We start from the raw sequence: 14,248 nt of genomic DNA, 5'->3' as shown, positions 1-14,248 counted from the left end.
CAAATCCTCTTTTTCTTAGTTGTTATTTCCATAAATTACCGACGGAGAAAAGGCTACGATTTAATCTGGAATTAGACGGGCTGAGTTGAAATGACAGTGCCCTGTAGAGCTTTTTGTGAATAGGCTTATGGCAGATAAGGAATGGTACAATTAGATTTTGGGAAGGGTGAGGGAACGGGTAAAACACTGTTTGGTTCTTCTGCTCTTCTCTCTCTCTCTCTCTCTCTCTCTCTCTCTCTCTCTCTCTCTCTCTCTCTCTCTCTCTCTCTTACATCAGTCTTCTCGTAACATCCCTCTGTATGTGCTTCTCTCCCACGCTCTCATTATATTGCTTTGCTCTTTGGCCTCTCTCTCGCTCTCTCTATTTTTGGACCGAGGCCAATGAGGAAAATATCAAACTGCAATATAATGCTCAGGTATCCATATCCTTAAGGCCCTGTCTTTTATGTTTTTTTCTGCACATATAAAGTCAGATAAAATAAAACTTTTAAGTACACTTGGTCTTCTTTACAAATGAACCAACTTCTCCCCCCGTTTATAAAGATGCTGTGTTCTCCTAATGGGATACTTGTCTTCACTCAGTCTTATTCAATTTGAATCATGACATTCATGAGTGCAATTATGTTTATTGATACATAGTTGATGGCAACAATGATGAAGCGTTCGTCTTTCAGCTCCAGTTCTCCATCATCTTCACGTCTCTCCCCCAACATTCTTTATTCCTCCATCAGTTCGTCCATCTATCACTTCGCTCCTCCTCCCCCTTTCTCTGGTCTCCGATGCAGCGGTTCTATAGTTGTGGGCAGGAGCCTTGTAAAGCGCTCTCCGAGAGCCTCTCTAATGACCTCCGAGACCCGGATGCCCTGCCTCAGCTCCAGCTAATGGAGGGAATGCAATTAACTTCAACACTGGCACCTGAGAGGCTGGAGTGAGTGAGTGTGTGCATGTGTGTGTGTGTGTGTGTGTGTGAGAGGGAGAGAGCATTCGGAAGTAACAGATTACACTTAATGGGATTACAGTGACTCAGGAAACACCCAGTTATCAGATTACGAGTGAGAAATATGTGAATGCTTATTTGATTACTAACAATAAATAAATAAAAAAAACATTTTCAAAGGGAAAAAAGCATTTTGATTGTGCAACATTTTTGCCTGAAATGAGTGAATGGTGTCAGCTGATGGGGATTTGATCAAATAACGCAGAATAAATAATGGGTTTCAACAACAGCACTGTCCACAATCCTGATTCTTTAAAAATCAGAAGAAATAATCCACTTATAGCTTCATAATCTACATTATGTGTGTTACAGGCAAAGTAATCCCAAAGTAACAGCGCATAATCAGATTATGTTGCTGCGTTGGGGCTAATCCGATGGATTAGGTTACTGATTGCCATTTGAATCTGCCAATCAGTCGGACTCTGCATGAAACATTTAAAAAGTAGCCCGTTTTGTGTGTGTGTGTGTGTGTGTGTGTGTGTGTGTGTGTGTGTGTGTGTGTGTGTGTGTGCACCTGCTCTACTTGCCTGTTTGTAGGAGGGCATCTTGAGGAGAGATGAGAGAGGAGGAGGGGGGGGGCTCTGTTGCTATGCAACGGGGGGCAGCGTATCGTTGGAGGAGTCGGTAGCTGAGTGGTTATGTACCGCTGCAGGCTCTGGTCTCTTAGTGCCCACACCCCCCCCTGATTCCCTCTCCTTCTCCTACACCAACACCACCACTACTACTACCACCACCGCCACCCGCCGCCCGCCACCACCCCGCTCCTCCCTCCCCCATCTTGCCCCCGTACAGCGCTACGGTTATCGTCGCTAGGCAACTGCCTCCGTGCTCTGCCAGCGTGCTCAGTAATTTGCCGGTGGCAAGGCGGCGGTGCCGTTGCCAGATCCAGCCAGCTGCACTGACTACTGCCTCCTCATGTTTTCAGTGTACAACCCCTCCCCACCTCCTCACACACACACACACACACACATACACCCCGCCCCCTCGCTCCCGTTGCTAGGAAACACATTCAGGCATCCCTGCCTCTCGGGAATTTCATTGGCCAGAGCAGGATGGCCCAGACCTGCTGCTCCGGGTGTTTTTGGGGAAGTGAGGCAGTATGAAGGGTATGTGTTCACAATGTGGAAATGCATAGATGGATCAAAGGGGATATGTCTAATTTCTGGGTCTCCATACCAAATGCACTTAAATTCTACACCAGAAAATGAGTTTACTGGGTAGTGTATGCCTGCCATCAAAATATTTTACCTGAAACAAATTATTTTCATTCATTTAATTGATCCAAATGATACTAAAATGATGTAGTTAACGGCGTAGAAAAGTCAAAAATGAATCACAAGTGTGTATCACAATCAATTGTATTCATCACTGGTGTTTTTTGCCAATTCAAGATTGCCTCCTGGAGGACATTCTTTTCTCACTCGCCTCATCTCGGCTGCCACCTAATGCACCTCTGTTTCTCACCATCAAACATTACAGGGCTCCTGTTAACAGGCCGCTCTGCATCATGGCTGCTCGCTCACTACATCTGCTAGAAAGGGCTTGAGCAGGTCACGCGTTCTTCTTTGCATTTTAGGACAAATTTGCCATGAAATTGAAGTCCATTCATACAGTATACATTATTGATTTTTCACCTTCTGCCCCAACGAACGAATCTGTGCGCGACGAGTGAATGTCAGTCTCGCTCGTCTCAATCTTGACCGTCTCCACAAAGCAGTTGCTCCGTTGATTGTGTCCCTTTTTTGATAATCACATTCAACAAATTAAGCCTGTTTTTTGTGCCGAAGCCAGTCAAGCAGAGCCGGTCAGTGTGCCGGCGTGTCTGCGTTCAGCCACGAGCCACCGGTCCAGATGGGATGTGACTGATGCAGGTGACATCTTCGGAGCTGGACGCAGCTGGCAGATCGCGGGTTCCTTTGCCGTATGACTGGCCTAATTATCACCACCCCCGCTCCCCTGCCGGCATATCTGCAGCCTCTTCTGCCTTAATCCACTTTTGCACCACTTCTCTCCTACTCCACTTTTCCCTCCTGGTCTCATCTCACCTCCTCTTCTCACTCTCTCATCCACCTTGCCTCTATCCCTCATCCTCTCCCTCTCCACTTCTTCTCCCGCTCCACTTCTCTCTACCCTCTACTCCTCTTCCGCGTGTTCAGCAAGACTGAAGACCAGTGGGAGCATCTCCAGCTCACTGTTAAACATCGCCTTGCTCATTTTTCAGCCCCCATAACAAGGAGATATGGGATCTTTATCGGTTAAATAGAACGCAAACTCAAAAATATACAGGAAATGATCTTTTAAATAAGAATCTCTGCACGCATAATGTATCAAACATCACTTTGAAGACAACTTCTATTTGGATTCTCGAGTCCACAACAGAACCACAGAGGGGGTTCTGCAATGACAAGTAAGCATGTGATTGGTGGATGACAATGAAACAGGTGCTTATGCATGTTTTGGTTTTTTTTCACTCCCCCAGGTGAGAAGCCGTACAAGTGCTCGTGGGAGGGCTGCGAGTGGCGATTCGCCCGGAGCGACGAGCTGACGAGGCACTACCGCAAACACACCGGCGCTAAGCCTTTTAAGTGCAACCACTGTGACAGGTCTGTCAAAACACAACTCTCCCTTCTTTCCTTTTCCCTTGTATGTTTTTTTCTTCTCCCATTCTCCCAAGTGTCATTTGAAGTACTTCCACCAGCACAGCGTTGTGTTTTGGTTTAGTAAAGCAGCGCTACGAGACGCCGGTAACACACCCAAATGTGTTTGGTACTGACCCAGTTTCAAAGTGTGCTGGCAGGATTACTAATGTGTGCTCCTCTGGAACACGCGCCAGGCTCAACCTGCTCAGTCGTTCAATGGGAATCCGAAGGTTGCTTATTCTGCTCTATAGCCACATTAGGCCCTGTGCAGCATATTAATAGTGCTTCTCCACACATCGTGCTACATGGCCTTGATTCGGAGGCTGCTTTCACTCTGGGACAGACGTGTAAAATGTCTGTAGAACCCATTATCACACATCACTGGTATAGAATATTAATTTGAAGGGGGCGTATCATTTAAAAACTCACCCTTTCAGTGCTTTGCACATACATTGAGTGTCTACCAACCGACAAACTGTGAAATAAGACAACCTAGTCAGTTATTTGAGGGCTAGATTCAGATTAATTCAGATTTGGAGGGGGGCTTTACAGACAGAAGGTAAATAAAGGTAAACTCAAACAGACATTATGAAAGAAAAACAAAACGTATTTTATGTAAATCTTAAATACAGGTATAAAGCCGAAAATGAGCATGATATGTGCCTTTAAAGAAAAGTTAACTTTTTAATAGAACATTCTAACATTAGTTCATGCTTTTTGATCCATCCATTGTTAGCGAAAAATTCATTTGCTGTGATTTGTTGAACATTGGTGATCAATGGTGATTCATAAACAACGAATAAAGTCAATATTTACAATTTATAAATTATTAAACGCACCAGTTTTGGTGTGTTCGGAGGAGAAATTTATTTTTGGGGAATTTCCAAAGCCACCATGAGCCAAAATACAGATGTGTGTGTGTGTGTGTGTGTGTGTGTGTGTGTGTGTGTGTGTGTGTGTGTGTGTGTGTGTGTGTGTGTGTGTTACTGTAAATAAAGCCTCAGCTGGCCCGGTGATTGGAGAGACTTTCCTGTAAACCGGATGATTCCTGGTCTGATCCCTGTGACCCTAAGCACCAAGTGTCCTTGAGCAAACACACACAACACCCGTTTCTCAGAAATGTCATCGTTCAGTGGATGGGGTTGATGGTTGATGCAGGAATGCATCTCTAACTCGTTAACTATGCCACTTCCTGTTTATACCCTTACAAAGAAGAACCCCCCCCCTAATCTTTAACGGAGGTGTAAAAGTGCACGGCTTTGTCACTTTAAAGAGCTGATCCGAGGCAATGTGCCCGCGACTCTGCGTCCTAATTAGTCACCCTGGCTCCATGTTTAATTATGAACCACAGCAAAATGTTAATTTGCAGGGCTCCGGTGGCAAAATCATCAAACATTCAACGGCCATTATGAAAAGATCAGCTTGACTCAGACACAAAAATCTTTACTCCTATTTTAATTACGCCCCTCTGTCTGTGATCCGGCCCTCGCTGACACCTCTGGGACACCTCAGTGTTTGAGGCAAGCAACCCCGGGTGAATGAGTCATTTCAAGCTCATACACCACAACATCTTTAGGTTTATAAACTACTAGCATATGCTACATCGGTGTTCACGTTGCACTAAGTGCTTTTACTAAAGAAAACCCATTTGTGTGAAACACACTTTCTTAAAACTCGCTGTATAGACATCTAATTTGGCCTCCTAACCTGAACACCTCATAATTGAGGCTTTTATGGTAATAAAATAATGCTTGCATTTTCGTTTATTTCATTTAATTTTTTGATTTTCATTATGCCACATGCATGCAGTTTTGTCAATATTTTAAAAAGTCTGTAACAACAGTACATTACATACAACAGTATTTAGGTATTAATGAAGCTTAAAATGAACAAAGATTCAGCAAAGTACTATATGTGTGTGCAGCCTCTTTGGCAGCACGTTATTGAATATGTGACCTCTTGAATCATGTATAGGTTCATTATGAGAGGACAAAAAGAAAGGAGTCGTCACCTGGGGTACTTTACCCTAATGTGTACGTGAGTGTGTGACTCATCCGTGCATCTGTGTGTGTGTGTGTGTGTGTGTGTGTGTGTGTGTGTGTGTGGTAGCAGAGAGCCAGGCAGTGTCAACTTAATCGGGTCTCAGCTGGACGGACTGTAAATACAGTATCTCTCCCTCCTCACCCCTGACTTCCCACCTCCCCTTCCACCACCATCACCACCACCCCCCTGCAGGCACATCCTTAATTCGGGCCCACCTCTGTCATGTGTCACAAGGCGCCCAACCCCTCCAGCCCAACACACACACACACACACACACACACACACTCACACACCCTGCTGAGATGAAGAAAGAGGGGAAACAGGGGAGACGGAGAAGACGGGGTGGAAGATTGAGGATGAGGGGGGAGGAGGGGAGGGGAGGAGGGGACAGACCCACGGTGTGCCAGCTGGTGTCGTGCCCCCGAGTCGTGACTCATACTTTACCATCTGTCTCTCCGAGCACACACACACACACACACACACACACACACACACACACACACACACACATACACAAACAGCCCTGCATGTCTCCTGAGCCATCCATTGATCTCACATGTGTTTGTTAGCGTGCACGCGTCTCGTGGACGCAGAAAACAGGGACACATATGCAGGTGTGACAGTAAGACAGATGACTGGTGGCTCATCCCAGTGTAACTCCCCCTCTTGGCCAAACACTGATTCATCTCGACATCTCAGACAGTTGCCTCTGTCTCAGTGGAAAGAGGCAATCTGAAACCGGTGTCAAAAAGAACATGAAAATCAACAGTTGCAGAGCTGTGAACGGGAGAAACTGGGGTTTCATAAGTAAATGCTTTGGATTAATGCTCCTTTTAAATGTTATTTTATTTGAGGAATGGTTACCAAATGATGTGTTTGGAGTCTTCACAAAGGACCATTTAAATAAATGGCAATCTAACTCACTAATTCTGCAATTTGTAGTGGTTTTTCATTTTGGCATAAACAGACAGTCTTTATGGACACAATATATTCTGCACTTACCTTCATCTCAAACACATATCCTGCAGCAATTTGGGGGCAATTCTGATGAGTCTTGTTTTCTTTCTTTGTCTCCCAAACATTATTAAACCGAACCACTTTAGCAAACCCTAAAAAACAAGTCTCCATCTCGAACACTTCTTAACGCGCTAATCACCACAACTTGCAGCTCCCAATTACCTAAAAGAAAGCAACACTTGCCTTTTGAAAAAGCACTCGTCTGGGGAACGGAGCTGTAGTATTTGTTCAGCAGGCGTGCAACAGAAACACTGTTGATCTAAGTCTCCTATGATGGCTGCATCTTTGTGTGAGCACGCGTCGAATAAACAGAACGGCAGCTGAAGGCATACATTTTGCCAATTTGTGGCAATCAGGTTGAAATAATCAAGCGGGTTTTTTTTAAAAGCCCTTCATGGAAGAGAAATAGGCCAGAGCAATTCAATGTCTCACTGTGCAGCTCGGCGCGGCAATCCTGCCTGATTTCAGAAGAGAGGCTTCGATTCATCTAATACAGCTAACGTTTTGCAGCACATGTTTTGCATGCTGCTTCTTTTTTTCCTCCCCCCCCCTTCCTCACTGTTTCACCATATCCATCTGCAGGCTCTCTAGTTATTCATGGCGCAGCTGAAGCCATTAGGAGTGCTGCTGAAAAAATGCTGATTATGAATTAGTTACACATATACTAATTGCGTGTGCATTGGTGGCTCAGCGCTCACTAGCTAACAGCAACATTTAGCTCAATCGACAAAACAAACTGCTCCCCCCCCCCCCCCTCGCATTGGTAACAACCTAACAGGCTGTTCTCTGTTTGCCTCTCTTTGGTTGCAGGTGTTTCTCGCGGTCGGATCACTTGGCGCTACACATGAAGAGGCACATCTGAGAGAGGTCAGCGGGAGAAGGGGGATGGAGGCGGAGTGGAGGAATGAGAGGGAGCATCATCTGCAGAAAAAAACAACACCATGGATGTAAGAGAGAGAGAGAGAGACGACGGGATGGACTCAAAAGAACACCAGATTTGGTCATTCTGGACTTGAGGGAGAGGCGGCACACAGGGACGCTGACTACAGACAAACAGAGACGGGCAGACGGACGCACGCCAAGCGGCCCTGTCAATCTGTGCTCAGCCAGTTGGTCCATGATTCCACAGGGTCACGGCGTCACCTCGTAAATGTCTCGCATGAGCGATACAGACGCTCCATCCCACCCTCCGTGTGCGTCTCAGCGGGGATGTCGCGCGACCAATGGTGGACCACGTGCCTGTAGTTGGCAGCTCTTTGTCGCAGTCGTCCTCGCGGCCTTTACGGCCGTTGCTTGGTCGAAAACGCTTCCAAAATGTCGGCCCTGTTCATGCGGGCAGCGCACCACGCGCCAGCGAGCTCGCCACTGGACCAGTTGTACAGTCATTTTCCCCGTGCGCTGACAGCAGAACTGCTGTTTTGTATATTTCCTCTTCTTAGAATGAACCTTGAGCTGAGGAGAGCAGTTACTTTCCTAACAGCAGCTAAACGGCATCATCTCACAGGGTAAGCGAGCAAGAAAGCAGACTTTCTCTCCCTCAAAACCTGCCACAGCCTTTACAAATCGCCAAAGGGTTTATCATTTTATCTATAGGACGGATAATAATTTGTCAATTTTTCATCCGACCTTTGTCACATCTGCCAACTGGATCCATTTATAAATCCTTCTGGTCCGATGGCATCGGAGCACTTGTTTGAACGGAGCGTTAGATTGGATTTCTCAAAGACTGGAGACGGGACTGTGTTGCACTGATGTGCTGTGAAGACAGATTGAGGTCATCCTGAGGACCGGCTTGCTTTATGAACATCATTCATTGAGGGTTTCCACAGGATGAGGCTAACTAATCTACTCTGGGTAAGGCTGTTCATCTCCGAGAATGTCATCTGACACCGAGCGTCTCGAGAGATGCTGGATGGCTCCTAAGAGTGTTTTTTTCCTCTCCAACATCTCAGCTCCTACGAGTTGTTGTCAGGAACTGTTGCACAAATGACTCTTTGCAAACTTTTTGTAAAAAAGCCCCCACGGTCTTGTCTGGGTGACAATTCGGTACTCGCCAAACGCTGGCTTCCACATGCCGTCGGAAGTGCGGACAGCCACATGCACAAGTCGAAAAGCAGCTAGCTGACTGCGATAGCACACCGAACGCAAACAAGATCACTATGTATGATAAAGGCTGTATTGTTTCTAAGAAAAGATTCTCCTTTTTGCTCAAAACTGACAATTTAAAAGACCATTTTGAAGAACACATTGGAAACGGATGCAGCCAAAAAAAAAGAAGTGTCTACTGTTGATGCCTGAAATGATCTCTTTGGCCTTTGAGAGTGATTGGCACCCAACTAGCCACCGGGCTGAGGAGGGGTTTTTTGTCCTGTTCGCAGCACCCATGCAGAACTCTTCCAATTTTCAGAAAAAAAAAAAAAGCAGCACTCAGCTCTCCTAATCGGACCCTATGCATATCCAAGAGCATCCTGCTGACTCCCTGACCACACATGTATGTCTGAATGCAGATGGATGGGCGCGGAAGGACTTGTAGGAAGACACAACTTCAATCAATTGGGTGGCTCTTCTCCGAGCAAATCAATGTGAATGTATCTGTTGTAAGTGTGTGTTGCTAGGCCCATGAAAAGACCATTTGTGTTGATACGGTAGATTCTCTTTTTCACATTAGGAAATAAATGGCTTGACTTGGAATAACTAGCGAGTCACGGCTGGGAGCTTCTGGCATTTTACTGGTCGCACTGGACCAGCGGGGAGGTCATCGAGTGCAGGTTTCCAGTGGGCAGCTGTAATGGGTAAGCGGAGGAACAGTCTGCTCCGTCAGCAAACGATATCTGCCCCATCAGCTCATGAAACTGCAGCGGAGTGAAACCCACACACGAGACACATACATACACTCCCAGAAAACTGGGAATTAACATTTGTCCTTGGCGGTCTGACTCTTGCCCGACAGAACAGAGACGCATCACATCTAGCTTTGGCTCTGTGTCTCGTCTTTAATCCACAAATGGATTCTGGATGATCCTCCACTCAACTCAAGCGCACATGAAACAAACAGGCAGCTTGGATTCCTGCGAACGTGATTGGGAAAAACTATGTCAAGGTGTTTATTCTGTATTTTACAAGACTTGTAATACTCGCAAGTGAGGCACACAGCAGTCTGCCTTTTGGCAAGGGAGGCAGTAAATTGATTTCACTCTGTATACCAGAGGCGCATTTCAATTTTGGGTATGAATGCATTCCAGCTCAATCATATCTAGACATGATCTGTCTGTGGCTCTGGAAGTAGAAGCTCCCGCTCCGCATAAATATTGAACTCTCTCTGTCCAAACGTGCAAATATGCCAGGCTCGCTTTTATATTGAACACCGAGGTGACAGGCCTCCACTTGCAAAGACAGGAGGGAGGGGCCACAATAGAAAGCCACGGGCACAAGTTTCAACCGCTGGTTTATTTTCAAGGAGACCAAAAAAATTCTCACTGGCCATCCGGGCTGCAGCTACAACACACATCAGTGCTACCATTCTTTGTGTTTAATAAAAGTCGTAGAAAGTGACACAAACATTTGGTTTGCAGAAGGGTTCCGGTGGGGATTGTCTGTGCAGGTTTGTGGTTCTCTTGCTCAGCCTGACTCTCCACGTGGAAGAGAAAATGAAGAATAAGCAGTTTAATAACCCATGGGGTAAAATTTGCATCATCAATGGCAGCTCTACTTGTGTGTTTCAATATTTGAACGGGGCGCTCTCCTGTTGGACTGAATGGTTGCGAATGTGTGGGAATGTGCAGAACTGGAGCGTTTTGTTTTTGTTCATGTTCTGTATCAATCATAAAAAGGATTTTTGGACTGAAGCGCTGAATGTGTTCCTCGTGTTCGTTGAGACTTTTAAGGAGCCAAGACATGGAAAATATTCAAGTGATGGGACAATTTCCAAATTTGGACTTTCTCAAGCTCAAAGACTGGGATTTCAAATGTGAACGTGTTTTTTCTGGAAAAAAAGGTTGTTTCATGTCGTCCCAGAGGATGCGGTTCAGTTCGGTGTCATCTTAATGAATGATTGTCAATTCTGCTGTGCCTGTGTGTTCTTCGTCTGTTTGTATTTGCACTCTGCAATTTTTTGGAAAGATCACTTGCATATCTGATGTTTTCTGTCCGCTTGTACGCAACACTTCACACGAACGACCCCGGGTGATGAAACACTGATCACAAAGTCTGTATAGTAGCTGTTTTTTTAGCACAAATGTACACACTCATGCTACACGGATCCACACACCAAACTACATGCATGCAGACACACAGATTCATACAAACACACACACACACACCTACACGCACAAGCACATCCTGAACGTACTCACACACACACACACACACACTCTGTTCGTCCTTCTTATGTGTATTTCACCGTTTTTCATGCCACCTTGTGGGAGTCAGAGATCCAGACTGCAGCTCTTGCTCTCAGCGGGGGGGGGGGGGGAGAGACACGCATTACTATGTGCGACACCACCTCTGTTTCCACCGGGTCTGAATTCCAAATCAAACGAACCCCCTTTTCTACCAGCATTCCCTCATCGCCCCCCCCCCCCCCCCCCCCTTCCATTTTCTCAGATATGAACCCTTTCAACTCCTGTCCTCTGTCCGACTCCACCTCCCCTCCTCCTCGCCCTCCACCTTTTTTCCTCCGTTGTCTTTCTCCTTTTTATTTCTCTGTACAAAGTGTTTCAAATTTATCATTTGTATATTATGATGTATGGGTACGATAATGTTCTTTATTATGGAAAAATGAGAAAGATTTATTTTTGTTACCGGTTTGTTTCATAATTCCTTTTTTAAATTGGTATTGTAATATCTCTATGCAAGGAACTGTTCGGTGAATCGTTTTTATTTAAGAATGTAATTATGTGTAATAAATGGTAGAAGCAGTTTGGCATGGAGTATTCACGGTTCTTGGCTCGTCTGTTAATGGCGGTTTCATCCGGCAACAATATGCACCTAATCGTCGGTCCTCTCACAGAATATTTCTTATCCAGTCTCAATCACAGAGCCATTCAGCTTGCAAACAATGAGCGGCCCAGAGTACGTCCACGTACCCTTTTTCTGTTATCCCCACTGACCAGACAACCTTAAAGGACGGCCTGGTTTAGGTCTACTGCATTTTTTACAGTTAAATGTACAAACCTTCTTGATTAAAGTGGGCAGGATAATTAATTAACATCCTCCTGTTTCTGCTATTTGCAGCAACCCACCCTTGGATGAATTAAAAAAAAAAGCCTCTGATTTATCGCTCCTTCTGATCAAACGGAGGAAATAGGCCAGAATGCCTTCACTTTGCTTGAATGCACTCCCTCGTTGGCTCCCTCTCAGGGAGCTACGGCGTGTTAATTACATCTGTTACCAACCAAGGTGATGACTTATCCGCTATTCCTGCCTTTTGACCATGACTAGCTGATAAAAGGGTAATCGAATAACTAATGGCTAATTAGGGAGTAATTACTCCCTGGTAAATGGCCCTATGCAGTGTATTAATTCTCCTTGGGTCTGGCAGTGAGAAACTCCCATAAGGTTTTTTGTTTCATTTAATGCTCCCTAATTGAAATGGGCACCCTCATCAAGAAGCTTACATGTATCTGTCGAACTTAATGTTCTTTTATCTGTAATTACAGACAGCCACACATTATCTACCTAACTACACCTACTGCGTCAATCACAGAGACACATTATGAAATTAGAAACGATGGAGTCATTTTTCAGTAAAGGTCGCGCGTCCCGTGAGCGCTTTTCCGATCGGCGATTTCGTTCCGTGTGATGGAGATGAGGTTGCGTGTGAGTTCACAGCAGAACGAGGCGCCATTAATGTGTTTCAGCGGAGAAGGGGAGCGCGTTCACATCAACACACAAAGGTTTTACTTAGCTCCACCCACTCGTGTCACCTCTGGGTTGCAAAAAAACAAGATGGCGAGCGGCCAAAATGCCGGGTTTAGTGGTTCAGAACCGCAGACATCAACCCGATGGGTGACATCGCAGTGACTACGTTCACTTCTTACGTCGTAGAACGTAATATGTCCCTGAATCAAGTCTGACCGCACAGTTAGGATAGAAACACAAACTGAAAACACACATTCTTCTTTTCAAACAGCACTTGGCAGCTGGTGAATGTGATCGAATCAAAGCACAGACACACTGTGGAAGGCGGTGGAGTTGTGATCCGGCTAATTACACCGGGGATCCCAAGCAGAATAATCTGAATAATAGAAAAGCTGAGTTGATAAACACGGCTGTTGAATGCTTGGTTACATGTGCTCAGTCACCCTGCACTCCTCTGTTGTTTCCATTAATCTGCATCAAATGATAGCATCTATGTAAATCTGCTAGGACAATAGGATTAAAACATCCCGTGATATTATCTTGTTATGGTATTCTACACATGCATGTATATCATTCAGAAGTACTTGACCTCATTGTGTGTACATGATGTTAACACCTTGTAGTGTGGCAGCACTAGTTAAACACTGGGATGTATCCGTAGGAATTAGGAAAGTGACAAAAATGAAACTTTAAAAAACGAAATTGAACGTTTAATGGTCATAAAAATTGAGACCACAGGACAGTCCCCCACCCCGACTTTTCAAATATACTGTCTCATTGTTCGGTATCCTGCAGGCTTATCAGCTTGCCCTTGAATCGTCTACTGTCTCCACTCAGCTATTCACCGGCGCAACACCTGAGCACATTTCAGAAATGTTGTCTTTGTTTTTCGTACAATGATTCAGCCGTGGCTAACGCCATGCCATTGAAGGAGGCTACAAATGGTGTGACGGCGCTGAATCGAGGCGACTGTAAATGAAAGAAAGGAACGATTCTTCAGGCGAAGCAGCGATTCACTTAACCGGCAGAACATAATGTGGTTGTGCAACAGAAGATTTCACCGGGGGAGCTGCCAAAGCCGGTGGGTGTCTAGTAGGCGTTTGGCAGCCATATATGGATGTTATTGTCACATCTGGCAACGAGGCGATGCCAGCATTCTGGGAAGCAAAGCTACAAGTTGAAAGCCTCCATCGCAATATCTTATTCCATGGCTAGACTGTCAGCGAACTCTGTCACCAACTCCTTACTGAGATTAGAACAATTTAGCAAGTAGTCTGCATGAAGACCAGCTTCAACCTGACACGCCCCCCCGTTGAGAATGAGAGTGAGGATCGTCCAGCGAAGGGTTGCGAACCACGGATTTCTTTGGTTTCATGCCATGAGCGGACCAAGTGCTTCCACAGGTATTTCCAATTATAGGGAATATGTCGAGGTGGCCCTCTGTAATTAAAGCCTAATCATGCTGGTGGATTCAGAGAAGCATCCTCATCAAGCTTTCATTAGTCTCCCTCCTTGTGATGCCCAGCAGCAACGCGACCCCCACAGGGAATGCTCAGAGAGCCGGTTCCCAAACCAAATCCAATCATTTAGTGGCGTAAGAGTGTTCCATTCAAAGTTATTTTCCAAATTCAACAGCAGGAAAAATGAAATAAAAGACAAAATTGCACACAAACAGTACATTTAGGACTCGACA

At 45.4% G+C, this 14,248-nt stretch overlaps 1 protein-coding gene across 1 annotated transcript in view; it reads left to right on the top strand.

The window, feature by feature from the left end:
• LOC137879137 (Krueppel-like factor 7) overlaps positions 1-11,612 on the top strand; it is a 33,913-nt gene extending 22,301 nt beyond the window's left edge. Inside the window, exons 3-4 of the mRNA XM_068719728.1 lie at positions 3,477-3,600; positions 7,507-11,612. Of these exons, the coding sequence (XP_068575829.1) occupies positions 3,477-3,600; positions 7,507-7,558 (176 nt within the window). The 3' untranslated portion in view covers positions 7,559-11,612. The remainder of the gene's footprint in view (positions 1-3,476; positions 3,601-7,506) is intronic.
• The last annotated feature ends 2,636 nt before the right edge of the window (positions 11,613-14,248 follow it).

The sequence above is a fragment of the Cebidichthys violaceus genome, unplaced genomic scaffold (assembly GCF_023349555.1).
Source record: "Cebidichthys violaceus isolate CVI_PGR_0920_01 unplaced genomic scaffold, fCebVio1.0.p SCAF_24, whole genome shotgun sequence".
NCBI lineage: Eukaryota > Metazoa > Chordata > Actinopteri > Perciformes > Stichaeidae > Cebidichthys > Cebidichthys violaceus.
The sequence above is the reverse complement of the archived record's forward strand: the minus strand, read 5'-3'. Positions and strand labels throughout refer to the sequence as shown.